This window comes from Capsicum annuum, chromosome 1 (genome assembly GCF_002878395.1).
Source record: "Capsicum annuum cultivar UCD-10X-F1 chromosome 1, UCD10Xv1.1, whole genome shotgun sequence".
In the NCBI taxonomy this organism is placed as follows: Eukaryota; Viridiplantae; Streptophyta; class Magnoliopsida; order Solanales; family Solanaceae; genus Capsicum; species Capsicum annuum.
The window spans coordinates 231219192-231233702 of record NC_061111.1 but is presented as its reverse complement, the minus strand read 5'-3'; the positions used below and the strand labels follow the sequence as shown (position 1 = coordinate 231233702).

Here is a 14511-nt window from a genome sequence, read left to right as displayed (position 1 = left end):
TTTTTTTTTCTTCAGCTTCTTGTACCATATTTTGAGATGAAATATACGGGTTGGGGTCAATGTCAAACCTCACCAATCCTTCGTGGTTTCAATTAAAATCTCTATATATTGATAAATGCATAATGAAATGACTAAGTGACTGGCGATATATTTATCCTAGCATGTCTCTAAAATTTATAGAAATTTCGGAAATCCCTCGTGTAATTACGACTAACTTTACTTTCAAACTTCAAAGGGCGAAATAAACTAATACAGAATGTCGCTAGGCACGACCCAAATCTCGAAGGCCCTTGACTGAACTTCTACATACAAAGCGAATCAATATTCAAGATACCAGTTTAAAAATAAAGGCAAATCAAATATTCATAATTATTGCAAGAATCAGTATGCAAATTGGTTTTCCAAAGTTTTCATTCTAATACCATGTACAAGTAAAGTAGTCTCAAAAACTTTTAAAGCTATTCCTGAACTGTCTTTCAAAGGCTATTATAAATCTCTAATTTGAAAACACTTGTACAACAAATCAAAAAAAAAAAAAAAAAAAAAAAAAAAAAAAGAAGAACAAAGGAATCATTAGATTATGAGCCATAAATAAGAGAATCAATTACTTATAATGTTTAATAAAGCTTTCATTGTGTTCCACTTATTTGTATTATGATCATTGATCAATATTGTTATTGACTGAAATTACAAAGATGAAATTATTCTGATAAATCAATAATACATATATGTGAAATTACTATAACTTACTAGGGAGTTATTAAATATATGGTTCAGTAATTGGGGGATCGGAATAATCATCAGATAACCATATCCGACCATAAGCTTGATCATAATCCCACTTAATTTGACACTCGTATCCTGGTATTCCATCTGCACATCTTTTTTCAAACTCCAATCGAGGAATACGACCTAAGCCTTCATGAACTTTTAAATAATTCACGCACTCCAACGTACAACTTTGTTCTACTGCTGGAGGGTATTTTCTACAATTTGCTAATTTCATAGATAATATGAAGAAAAACACGCAGATATGCCCCAATGCCACTGTCTTGTTATAAGCCATCCCCTTGTATATATTTATAAAATTCCTGCAGAGATAAATAAATTACACAGAGTTTCATATACAACCGTTGGCAATATATAATCTAAAAATATTGTGAACAAAAAGTGAACTATAGATGATAACATGGTAAGATCGTACGTAATAGGGATTGAACTATTTTAGCCCTGATATTTATAACGTAAATGGTCTTTAATGTATACGAAAAGTGAAAATTTTTATTCTAAAACTCCAAAATTAATAAAAAGTGAAAGGAAGGAAAAAAAATGTAGCTTTACCTTGTATTTTTTAGCACAATGCTTATGTTTGGTTAAACTTATATTTTCACAAGACAAGGTTATATAGGGCATAAATGGAGAAATCAATTAATAGAATTTAGACATGTATGTACGTCAGGAGTACACAAACATTTAATTTTATGTTAAAGGCTGAAAAAATTTAATATGTTTCAGATGAATCGATTAATTAGACATTTTTCAAGCAAACATATCCTAAGAGACATTAATGAAGTGTCAGTTAATATGGATGATAGTATTTGTCAATTCATTAATGTAACAATATCTCGCTAAGAAGTGCGGGAGAAATGCAACTGACCAAAAGAACAACTTTTTGAATTAAAAATGTTAAAATGGCCACTAAATTTTGAACTAGACCATAAGACAAAACATCCATACCCAAAGGTTTTGACAAAATTTAGTGGCGTTCTGATATTTTTAATTCAAAAAGGTGCCCTTTTAATTCTCATACTCAAATGTAACTTTCCGTGATTCTTTTTAAATTTTTTATTTTTTTAGTGGATTTAGTTAATCTTACAACAACATATTGAACGATATACCCAGTGGATTCCCACCAATTAGGGTCTGAAGAGGGTAATGTAGACTCAATCTATATCATTATCTTCGATGAAGTAGAAAAGTTGTTTCAAATATACCTCCTTCTCCGGACAATTTAGTTAATCTTAACGACAATTAATTGTTTAAAAACTAAATTTTGATTAAATTTTGTTCCAAAATTCAAGATACAGCTTCAATTCAAAAATTTCAGTATTAATATATAAATTTGCTTCTTTTACTAAACGCATTACAATTATTTAGCCAGACTAGTCTTGTTCCACCATTTAACGGGTCATCAATGATATTTACTGGGCATCCTTCAGAGGTACTTAGCCCATTTGATCCCTGCTATATCGCGTGATGAGTGTTGAGGACGTAGGTAACAAGTAGCTATATAGAGACGCCAGACTTTATAGAGCTAGATAGCTAGTGAGCTCTATCTAGTGAGCTCTGTTGATTCTTTCAAGTGGTCGCCAAAGACATTGTAATATTTCCGGGAAAGCCCCAGCCAACAAACAACGACGACAACAATAGTCAACATACCTAATATAGTCCCGCAGTGATGTTTGAAAAGGTTTAGAGTTTATGTAGACCTTACTTCTACCTCAGAGGTGAGGTAGAGAGGCTATTTACGACAGACCCCTAGCTCAAGATAGTAGCAAAACAGTAATACATCAGGACACTACTATAATCAAACTACACAAAAACTAGATAATAACAAAGACCGAAGAACAAGGAAAAGGATAATCCTACGACTAGTACTAAGGACAAGGAAAGGATAATCCTACGACTACTAGTAAGGACAACAAGACAAATGCACTCCTACCTACTAACTAATTTTTGACCTAATTATTAAAAACCCTTCAGATACAAGTCCTAGTTATTGTCACACAAGAGTAGTGGAGTAACTAATAGCAACACTTTTATGCATCACAGAATTAGCTCCTGTCAATGACCAAACAGAAGTGTGGTGGAGTAACTAATTCCAAGCATCTCATTGTCAGAGAAAGAAACAAATATTTGGAATCCAAACAGAAGTTTTTTCTTCCATTCACTCAATCAGTAATACTTAACATAGCTCAACAGAGCATTTAATTTCATGAAGTTCACTAGCAATATAATCTCTAGCACAAGGGTATGATCTATCTGTTGATGAAACGCTGCCCTGTCAATGTACAAATCACCCACAACTTCGGCAATTGTCTGCAAATAAAACGTTATAACAAATCTGTTATTAATTAACTCATAAATCAAAATTACAAATGATAGACGGATGATAATATTCAAAAATAAAAGTAGTGACTGAATCCAACCTTTATATGAATAAAACAAAAGGAAAGAGAAATGTATTTAACCTGCGTATATCTTACTTGTTAAGCATATATATATATATCTTACTATAACAAACAAGAAGATGAAACTCCTACTAAATTAATACAATAATTCTCTTTTCTGGTACTCCATAAAGGAAGCATTATATTGTACAATCAAGTACAATATTGATCCCTTCAGTTACTGTTTTAGGTGAAAAAAACTACATTTACAGTGCTTATGCAACTTCATAAAGGTGGTGATCAAGTTGCACATGATATGCTTGATGTTTAGTTCAAGGATAATCTTCGCACCTTGCCCCTTGATTTTCCATGATTTACTTGCAACAGGGCAATGAAGGTACAAAAACATAGAAAGAATGTAAGTTTCAATGACACGCATGAAAAAAGAGCAATGCAAATGAGGAATCCTGGAAAACGCTGAAGTTGTCATTAACATTATGCTGAGAGCTTCTAGAATCTCGCAACATAAAGTTTAGGTTTTATCTTTTGTTATGCTGAGAAGGAAGTAATGAGAAATATTGAAACCTCAAGCCTGACCAAAATGGATCCTGGGAACAATCAGAGGCCTAGTCCAAATTGGTTATCTTATATATGACTACGGTTCCATTCTATTAGAAAGAAAGGCAAAAGTGTTCGATTTTTTTGGACAATGAGGGTATATATACGTGAGCCACTTTTTTACTGGGAAATATATTAGCTCTAAAAACAAAGTTGAGGGGGTATACCAGGACCTTTTTACTTTTTTATTTTCACTATTGGTTTAGACAAGAAAGTGGTAAGACAACATGGAAATAGTGTGATCCAGTGACAAACATCAAAAATTCAAAAAAACTCTGCACAAAGAATGGTTAAAGGAAGAGGGTGAATGTTGTTCTTCATATCCAACCATACATATAGCTTCTTCACACTACATAACACATTGACATGAAGAACCTTTTTTAAAGTGGAGACTGACTTCTTTATTTTTGTAAGGTTTACCCACAAACCGGAAGGTTAAGGAATGCTCTGATTTGGAGTAGGCCTCAGATTGTTCCCAGGATCCAATTTGGTCAGGCTTGAGGTTTCAGTATTTCTTCATTACCTCTTCTCAACATAATAAAGAAAGCAAACCTGAAATTTGGGTTGCAAGAGAAGTTCCCCGCATAATGTTAATGAAAGCTTCAGCGTTTTCCAGGATTCCTCATTTGTCATGCGAGTCGTCGAAGTTTGCTTTCTTTCACTGTTTTTGTACCTTCATTGCCCTGTTGCAAGTAAATCCGGGAGAATGAAGGGGCAAGCTTCCAAGATTCTCCATGCACTAAATGCCGAGCAATTTATGTGCAACTTAATCACCACCTATAGGAATTTGCATAAGCATACATAGGTTTTTCATGTCAAACAGCAACTGAAGGAGTCTTGTCAAAATTGTCAAATGTACACTGAGAATGGAGCTTCAGTTGAGCTCTTGCAACACACCACAGCAGAGAGAATTACATAAGAAAGTAGAGAAGATATTTTGTATTATGATGATCTAGAAGAACCAATACGCAGCGAAATCCCCCGGCAGCAGGTCGACGCGGGGCTTGGTTGCCGGCTTCGTCTACAAGCGAAATCTGGTGACTTCTAACCTTTGCTTATTTCATTCTTCATTTTGCATTCTTTCATTCTTCGTATTATACTAGTAATTGAGTATAGTTTAGTTGCTGGAGTATTTCTTTGAATTTGTGTGAGCCTTGTATTAATTACTTGCTGCTGCTTTGCTATTACCATCGTTTATGTCTTTATATCTTTATATTATCTTTATATTCTCTTATACTTTCGTCCAGTTGTGGCTGTGGGCAGTAATGGGTGGATAGGGTCATGTCCGAGGGGGTTGGGGCTGGGGGCCGTGGTGGGGGCGGGGGATGAGGAAAGGGCGGGAGTGGGAGGGAGGCCAAGGTTTGGCCGTGGGGGGAGTAGTGGAGGGCGTGCGGGTAGTGACGGAAGGCTGAGGGTTGGGTCTTGGAATATAGGGACCCTGCAGGGCAAGTCCATAGAGCTTGTAAAGACCCTTAGGAAGAGGAGGATCAACATTGCGTGTGTTCAGGAGACCAAGTGGGTAGGGTCTAAGGCTAGGGATGTGAATGGTTACAAGCTGTGGTACTCTGGGAGCGAGAGGCGTAGGAATGGAGTTGGCATCTTAGTGGATGAAGAGCTTAGAGGTCAGGTAGTAGAGGTGAAGAGGATCAACGATAGGTTGATGACTATTAAGTTGGTCATTCGGGGGTTTACCCTGAACGTATGTAGTGCCTATGCGCCGCAAGTGGGATCGGAGGGGGAGGAGAAGATGCGGTTTTGGGAGGCTTTGGAGGAGGTGGTGAGAGGCGTGCCTAGCTCGGAGAAGATTGTTGTAGCAGGAGATTTCAACGGGCACATCGGGGCGCTACCGGGAGGCTTTGGTGATGTGCATGGTGGTTTTGGTTTTGGGGAGAGAAATGAAGAGGGGGCTACCCTATTGGAGTTTGCGAGGTTCTTTGGGCTGGTGGTGGTGAACTCGGGCTTCCCGAAGAAGGACGAGCACCTGATCACCTTTCGAAGCGCGGTAGCCAGGACCCAGATTGACTTTTTGTTGCTTAGGAAAGGGGATAGGGCGTGGTGTAAGGACTGTAAGGTCATTCCGAGTGAGAATCTTTCGACCCAGCATAAGCTCTTGGTTATGGATTTGGGTATAAAGAAGAATAAAAAGAGGAGGAGTAGGGAGTGTAGACCTAGAATTAAGTGGGGCGGCTTGACTCCAGTGAATGCGTGGGAGATAGGGGAGAAGTTGGCGGGAATGGGGGTGTGGGAGTGTAGGGGAGACGTGGATAGTATGTGGGATAGGGCGGCTAGGTGCATCAGGGAGAATGCAAGTAAGGTGTTGGGGGTTTCTAGGGGCCGGGCCGGCCACCATCAGGGGGATTGGTGGTGGAATGAAGAGGTGGAGAAGAAAGTGGGGACCAAGAAAGGGGCGTATGCCAAGTTGGTGGAGAGTAAGGACGAAGAGGAGAAGCGGGTAAACAGGAAAGAGTACAAGCTAGCGAGGAAGGAGGCTAAGTCAGCAGTCACGGCAGCTAAGACGACTGCCTTTGAGAGCCTGTATGCAGGGTTACAGGGGAAGGGAGGGGAGAAAAAGTTGTTTAGACTCGCTAAGGCTAGGGAGAGGAAGGGTCGTGACCTCGATCAGGTGAGGTGCATTAAGGGGGAGGACGGTAGAGTGTTGGTGGAGGACGGCCACATTAAGAATAGATGGCAGTCGTACTTTCATAGGCTCTTGAATGACGAAGGGGATAGAGCTATTGTGTTAGGGGAACTGGAGCACTCAGAGGAGTGTCGGGATTTTAGCTATTGTAGACGTTTTAAGGTAGAAGAGGTTAGACAGGCTGTTCGCAGAATGCGAAGGGGTAGGGCGACGGGGCCGGATGAGATACCGGTCGAGTTTTGGAAGTTCGTTGGAGAGGCTGGTCTTAGGTGGTTGACGGGATTGTTTAATGAAATCTTCAAGACGGCAAAGATGCCCGAGGCTTGGAGGTGGAGCACCATGATACCTCTCTATAAGAATAAGGGGGACATCCAGAGTTGCAACAACTATAGGGGGATTAAGTTATTGAGTCACTCTATGAAGATCTGGGAGAGAGTGGTCGAGGTGAGGCTGAGACGGATAGTGTCTATTTCAGAAAACCAGTTTGGATTTATGCCTGGCCGCTCGACGACGTAGGCAATTCACCTGGTACGGAGGTTGGTGGAGCAGTATAGGGAGAGGAAGAAGGACCTGCACATGGTGTTTATCGACCTGGAGAAGGCCTATGACAAAGTCCCCAGGGAGGTGCTTTGGAGATGCTTGGAGGTGAGTGGAGTACCGTTGGCATATATCAGAGCAATCAAGGATATGTATGATGGAGCGAAAACTAAGGTGAGGACGGCGGGAGGAGACTCAGAGCATTTCACGGTCCGGACAGGGTTGCATCAGGGATCTACTCTTAGTCCCTTTTTGTTTGCAGTGGTGATGGATGTGTTGACGCGGCGTATCCAAGGGGAGGTGTCGTGGTGTATGCTTTTTGCAGACGATGTAGTTTTGATAGATGAGACCCGAGGGGGTGTGAGTGACAAATTAGAGGTGTGGAGGCAAACCCTTGAGTCTAAAGGGTTCAGGGTGAGCAGAAGCAAGACAGAGTATGTGAAATGCAAGTTTAATGACGTGAGGCGGGAGAATGAGGTAGTAGTGAAGCTGGAATCACAGGAGGTAGGTAAGAGGGAGAGTTTCAAGTATCTCGGGTCCGTGATCCAGAGTAACGGTGAGATTGACGAGGATGTCTCGCACCGTATTGGGGCGGGATGGATGAAGTGGAAGCTCGCGTCGGGGGTGCTGTGTGATAAGAAGGTGCCGCCTAAGCTTAAAGGCAAATTCTACAGGGCGGTAGTCCGGCCGGCCATGTTGTATGGAGCGGAGTGTTGGCCAGTTAAGAACTCCCACATCCAAAAGATGAGGGTGGCAGAAATGCGGATGTTGCGCTGGATGTGTGGGCTGACTAGAGGGGATAGAGTTCGGAATGAGAACATCCGGGAAAAGGTTGGTGTGATACCAGTGGAGTGCAAGATGCGGGAAGCCCGATTAAGATGGTTCGGACACGTGAAGAGGAGGGGCGTGGATGCCCCGGTCCGTAGGTGTGAGAGGCTAGCGTTGGATGGTTTTAAGCGGGGTAGGGGTAGGCCGAAGAAGTACTGGGGGGAGGTGATTAGGCGAGACATGGAGCAGTTACAGCTCACCGAGGACATGACCCTAGATAGGAAGGTCTGGAGGACGCGAATCAGGGCAGTGGACTAGGGCCAGTCTGAGTCGCTAGTATAGGGAAATACTTGGTGGGGGTTTATTCCTGTTAGGAGCCCGTGTCCCATGTTTTATTATGAAGCTGTGTGCTTTCCTCTGTTTTATATTACTTATGGGTGCCATATTTATGTTATGTAATCTTGTAACCTTGTAACCTTGTGCTGTGCTTTACTATGTGTTTGTGTGGTACCGCGTGTCTCGAGCCGGGGGTCTATCGGAAACAGCCTTTCTACTTCTTCAGAGGTAGAGGTATGGACTGCGTACATCCTACCCCCCCAGACCCCACCAGGTGGGAATACACTGGGTTTGTTGTTGTTGTAGAAGAACCAATACACAATGTCCTATATATAAACAAATCTGTTAGCCTCTTTGAGCTGCTATGTTGCTTGGGACTCTTCAAAAATGTCAGCAAGTGCATGTCGGATTCTCCGAAAGTAGTGTATTTTTGGAGAATCCGACACAGGTACGGCATCGCAAGACGAGAGCCCGCGCAACCTAGTCCAGTTGTACATTCTGTGCATTTATCTAGACATCCAGGACTCCAAGCTTGGAAAAAGCAACTGATGCAGCACTACCCCTAATCCTTTTGTCAAGAAATCTGCTAACTGTGACTTTATCCCAATGAACTCCAGGCTTGACCAAACCATATTTGAGCATTTCTCTTATGAAATGATAATCTATTTCAATATGCTTAGTTTTTTCACGAAAGATTGGATTGGATGCAATCTGCAGAGCTGCCTTACTGTCAGAGCAAATTCTGACTGGTGGGGTAATTTTCACTCTCAACTAATTTAGCAAACCAACTAACCAAATTATCTCTGCAACAGCTCCAGATATACTTCTCCGGCCGGAGGACAGTTGAACATAAAGCTAATGCATGCATTGTTTTTCTAAAGGACTACCAAATGATCCCATAAATGTTCTGGTTTTGAATAGTATATGGCTAGCATATGAAGTCCAAGCGAAGGAATTCAAAATTAAAATCTGTACACACAATCTGGAACACATTTTATTTAAAGACAATATTTATCTCTAATGGACAAGACAAGGGCAAGGATGGCCAGCTTGGTTGAGTGATGTAAAATTTAAATCTTGTATAAGTAATGCCACATTTTGTAGCTAGCTAAGAGGCAAATTATCATGTATAAAATTAATATGGTGTTTAGTTTACAATGTAGAAACCTGCATAACTAATACATGTATAAACTATAAGAGAATATATGTATTATTTTATGCAGGATAGGAGGTGGAGCAAATAATACATGAATAATTAATTTCTACATAAAACAATACATAGATTCCCTCATAACTAATCCTACATTAATAATACCTGCATAATGCTTACCAACTTACCAACTACCAAACGAACCCTTTTTACTCTTTTAGTAGGAGTAATACTCTTTCTCCTACATTGTCAATCCATGTCTTTATGGTTGTACTTGATATAAGAGACACATGGGCCCAATATATGCTACTTTCTTTGTCCCAATTTATGTAACACAGATGAATTTGGAGAGGCAATCAGATTTTTTCAATGGTCTTTAAATACTTGAAGTTGCTAACTATTGTAATTTACAGTACTTTTCTTTACATAATTTTCATACTCCATCCGTTCCAAAATAGTTCTCATGTTTCGCGTTTCATTAGTCCATTTGACTAATTTTCCAAGCTCAATTAGATTAGATTACATCAATATTGTAAAATACTAGTCAAAGTTCATACAAACTCTCAAAATAGAAACTATGACAAGTAATAAGGAACGGATGAAGTATAATATAAGCACCGCTTTTAGAATTTATAGAATATCGTATCAAAAGAAGTGCACTTGTGTATACGTTTATATAGATCACTAGACCCTAGGTGACCATTCATTTGTAAATCATCAATCACGGAATTATCCAAGTCATGAGTAAAACAAACGCTTTCTTTTGGAAAATATCGCGTCTTTCTATCTAGTGTTCTCTTAATGATTTGAGAGCAGAAATGCTGACTTGGCATCGCAAGCGAGTTGTCAAGTGCCGCGCAGTATGCTTAGTCGAAGTATAAGGTCGTGACATGTTATTTCAAGAAATTATTGTATTTCTACACTTAGGAGAGTTCACTTCATGAAAATCTCAGTCATCAACCAACATGACCCTACTTGCTAAGGAGCAGCCAAGCATGTTTTTGGGTTTGAATCCCATTTATTGCCAGAATGGAATTTCTGCTCTGCCATCAATAGATTGACCCAGATACCAACTAGCATATGTTACCCACTGACAAATGCAAGATCAATCTTGTTACTGAAGTAAAGTTGAGCTTCATAACAGGTAGAAATCATATTTCAGTTCTTTCTCGTCTGGAAACATAAGCTGATTTGAATAGATGAATTGAAGTACCATTTATAAAGACATAATTTATTTATAGGCAACAAAGCAGTCCCAGAACGTACTGCAGCATTCCAAATAATTCTAATGAAAACAGACCCTTAAACTGTGAAAAAGCTCTCTTTATTCAAATGTGAGAATATAACAAAAGTAAAACAGCTTGAAAGATGTTTAGTAAAGTTAAACAAATCTTGGTGTATCCCGCATTTCAGTCACAGAGTCTTAGTTTGAATTGAGTTAAACGAAGATACATTGAAGGTGTTGTAGTTTTCATACAAAGACTAACTTCATAGCATCTGTCGCGAAAAAGAGAGGAAGAGATAGCTAAGATGTCTTCGCCAAAACTTGAAATGAGGGACGCTTTCACCGGAAGAAAAGGTTCGGAGGCTACGATTTGTCTGATTTAAAGATGGACTATTCTGAAGCATATGAAGGATGACCCCAAAAACAAAGGTTATCATTAAGAGTAAGATGAAGTTTAAAGTTAAATTGTTTCCAAACATAGAAAGTTGTCATTCTTTTTGGACCACATTAAAAAGAAATGAGTGTCATATAAAAAGGAACAAAGGGAGTAAGAAATAAGAATGAACGGAAGATATTTGGTTAGTCATGATACTTACAATGAACGGAAGAAGTTAACCAAAGAGAGCTAAAGCTCAGCCCATCTGCCACTGCATCCAAATAATTTTAACCGGATAAAAACTCAATGTATTATTCAAATATATTTCAGACTTTGAGTATTTAAACTTGAAATGTGAAGCATCAATCTCAAAAGAAAGGATTTGGACCAATACTTTTGAGTACTATTTTTAACTAATATGAAAAGTAGATACAATTGAAAAATAGTAAATATATAGTAGAGAAAACGGCTACCAGTAATCAGTAACATGGACAGTACCTTAAGAACTGGCTCTCCTTGGTTCGAATTCGTTGTTTGCTTGGCAGCAGCTGCCATTTGTGCACGTGCTGCTCTTCCTGCAGCAGATTTTTCATATTGTTCTTGCCTGTAACAACAGGGTATAGATAATTCAGGCCAAGCAAACATTTTATTTCGAAGATCTAGTAAAGCAGTAGTAGTAAACTGATAATGTGAGAAGAAGCTTCATAATATGAATGGAATGTTGTGAATTCACCAACTTAAGTTATACCAAGAGTGAGATATTCTATGCTGGTACTTTAGGATGAGGACAGGCCTCCCTAGACCCATTTAAGTATATTGCCACATCTTATGCCTGTCGTGCTTTGTTAAAATGATGAAATTGATTTTATATGCATAGCCCAATACATGCTTCAATGAAGTGTTTGAGATTATGGATATACAATATCAAGTTCTTTGTGCAAACTATAAACTTCACATGGTTAGTAACTGTGTAGTTACTTGGACTCCCCACAACAAGTGCCAGATACTCCAAAAATGCACTAATTTTGGATTATCCCACACGCACGCAACAGTCGATATTTTTAGAGAATCTGAGCAACATAGGCTAGTGATCAAATAAACCGTACTAAACTAAAATACTATACAGATTTAGCGGTTAATTGTATTATATGGCTAAGGAGCTCTATGTATAGGTGAAGGGACTCAAATTTTCTTCCTCTCAGCCCTTACTAGTATGGTGTTTGGGAACAGGAGAACAGAGGAAGAAGTGGCTCATCCATCATCTTCTATTCTTTTAAAACTATATACATAGAGAAAGTTAGTTTCCTATTTGTATGCATATTTATTTGAAGTGGAAGAGAAAAAAAAAAACATTCTTTTTCTCTCTCTCCTCAAAGAACCAAACAAACTCAATATTCTCATACTTTACCCACCATTTTTTCACTTTCCTTTTGTTCTTCTTCCTCTATTTATTACTTAACTAGTTTCTTAAAATGGTAAAGTTCCTTACCATTAATTACTCCGTAAAAATACAAGCGAAGAAGCATACTTTTTTGAAAATCCATCCCCCGTAACAGAAATAGAACGAAAATCATCCACTTTTAGTTAACCTTGGTATTCTCCTCCTAAAGCAGAAACAGAAATTGTGAACAAACTCAGACCTCTAAAATTCACAAGGACTAAAACCCAGGTATAAAGTACTATCAATTGACTTGTAAGGAAGCATAAAAATCTGTCAAGCTATATAAGCCAATGAAGGTAACTGAATTACAATTTATTTATTAAAAAAAAAAAAATCCATTTCGAAAGGAATTATCTGCTATAGATTTGATGCAGGGAAGCATAGAAAAGACGCTTGAAGGAACAAACTCCCCCTGTGTTCACATATGCGCACTTGTCATCCTTTGTCTTTCATCTTTCCCAGCCTTACCATGGACCTTTTATTTTACTATTAAAATTCAATCATCGTGATCCAGACAAAACATTCCGGACTCAAATAAGGCACATGTCAACAGTTGCTCGTTTTAAGCATATGGCTAGAAATGGAATAAGGTGTCAGCTTTTCAATCATAAAAGGTACAGACAGTATTTGGATGTGGAGATGCATCAATCAATCCAATACAAATTCATAAGAAAGGCCTCCCTTGTCCCATTTAAGTATCTTGCTTGGGGGCTACATCTCATGCCTGTCGTGCTTCATTAAAAAAAAAATTTGATGGGTAAAAGTTTTCATTCAGAAGGAACCAAGATGGTACAAGACTAAGCTACGACATATCAACATGCATACTACATATCCTCCCCTAAAAGATCCAGAAAATCAGAATATTGGTCCATCCTATCCAGAGTACTGCTATAACACCAAAAAAACCGTTTTTGATACATTTATTTTTTATGCTAGCAATCTGTGATCTTTTCCCCTCAAAGAATGTTTTGTTCCTTTCCAGCCAAACAGTTCAAAGTATGCAAATGGGAATAGTCCTCCATATTTGTTTCATACTTCTCTTTACTCTTTGAGCAAGCCAAACTTCCAAAGACTACTGATCTTCTGTGGTATAATCAGAGACACACCCATCATGCTCAGAAACAATTCCCAGCATTGTCTTGAGAAACTACAATGAAGAAACAAATGCTCAACCATTTCCAGGTCCCTGTTACAAAGAAAACATCTGCTGCACGTGGAATATCTGTGTCCTTTGCAGATTATTTTGGGTTAAACAAACATCCCAGGCTGCTAACCAACCAAAGCTCTTCAGAACATTTTTCATGGGCAGTTAGGGATCCCTTGATTATTCTGTTGTAACAACTTATTGACTGAAAATAATTTATCCCTGCTATTGACCCAAACTTACGTGTCTGCTTTGTCACTATGAATTAAGGATGTGTTCAATTGTTGCATCAATTGGCAGAAACTCTCCACTTCCCAATCGTGATGAAATTGTTGTTATATGCATGGCCTAATGCATGCTTCGAGGAAGTCTTTGAGCTCAAATTTTTGAGATTATGGATATGCAGATATCAATTTCTTTGTGCCAAGTCAAAGCACCACACATAAATAGGGTAAATTGTACTATATGGGTAAGGAGCTCTATGTGTTAAGGGCTCAAATATTGGGTTTGGGAAGATGTGAAGGGAGGAAGAAGTGGCTGATCCATCATTTTCCTCCTTCTTTTTGATAAGGCAAATCATTAGAATCAATGGAATATTGACAAGACATAGATAGAGGGGAAAGACGGAAGGAAGGAAATACTAGCCTTTTTTGGGCGGCTTCGGCAGCTCTGGCACGAGCTTCTTCGGAGGCTAATTGTTCTTCTTCTCTTCTCTGCTCCCTTTTGCTCCCTCCATCGAAGCAATCCAAGCAACCCATCTTCCTCTTTTTCCACTATTACGCATTCTTTTCCTTTCTATTTTGACTTTATAGCCTTTCGAATCAATCGGTACATTTCAAACGTGTACTTGTTTGGACGCTCCTTGCCTATTATTCTACGGCATTCTACATGAATATAATAGTGTTATTGGATAAATTTATAAATAATTAACTTTATCATAATACCTCTATTAAATTAATTAATATTTAATAATATTTTTTTATTTTAAAATAATTAATTCACTTTTTAAAAAATATTTATTTTAATCTAATTATTTCACGTATAAATTAAAATAATTTTTTTATATTTTTTTAATAATACTTTTATCGTTAAATGACGGTAATAAATA

At 38.5% G+C, this 14511-nt stretch overlaps 1 protein-coding gene across 1 annotated transcript; it reads right to left on the bottom strand.

The window, feature by feature from the left end:
* Positions 1-2915: 2915 nt before the first annotated feature.
* On the bottom strand, positions 2916-14289 carry LOC107871179. Its single transcript, XM_016718018.2, has 4 exons — positions 14049-14289; positions 11317-11422; positions 11039-11089; positions 2916-3099 (listed from the first exon to the last, which is right to left on the bottom strand). The coding sequence occupies exons 1-3, from the start codon at positions 14159-14161 to the stop codon at positions 11075-11077; spliced, it is 234 nt and encodes a 77-aa protein (XP_016573504.1). The 5' UTR covers positions 14162-14289; the 3' UTR covers positions 2916-3099; positions 11039-11074.
* Between the last annotated feature and the right edge of the window lie 222 nt (positions 14290-14511).

Coding starts and splice junctions, on each gene's coding strand:
- LOC107871179 (XM_016718018.2), bottom strand. CDS start 14,161: ATGGGTTGCTTGGATTGCTTCGATGGAGGGAGCAAAAGGGAGCAGAGA. Junction 11,423..14,048: donor GCCGAAGCCGCCCAAAAAAG/GCTAGTATTTCC, acceptor CTGTTGTTACAG/GCAAGAACAATATGAAAAAT.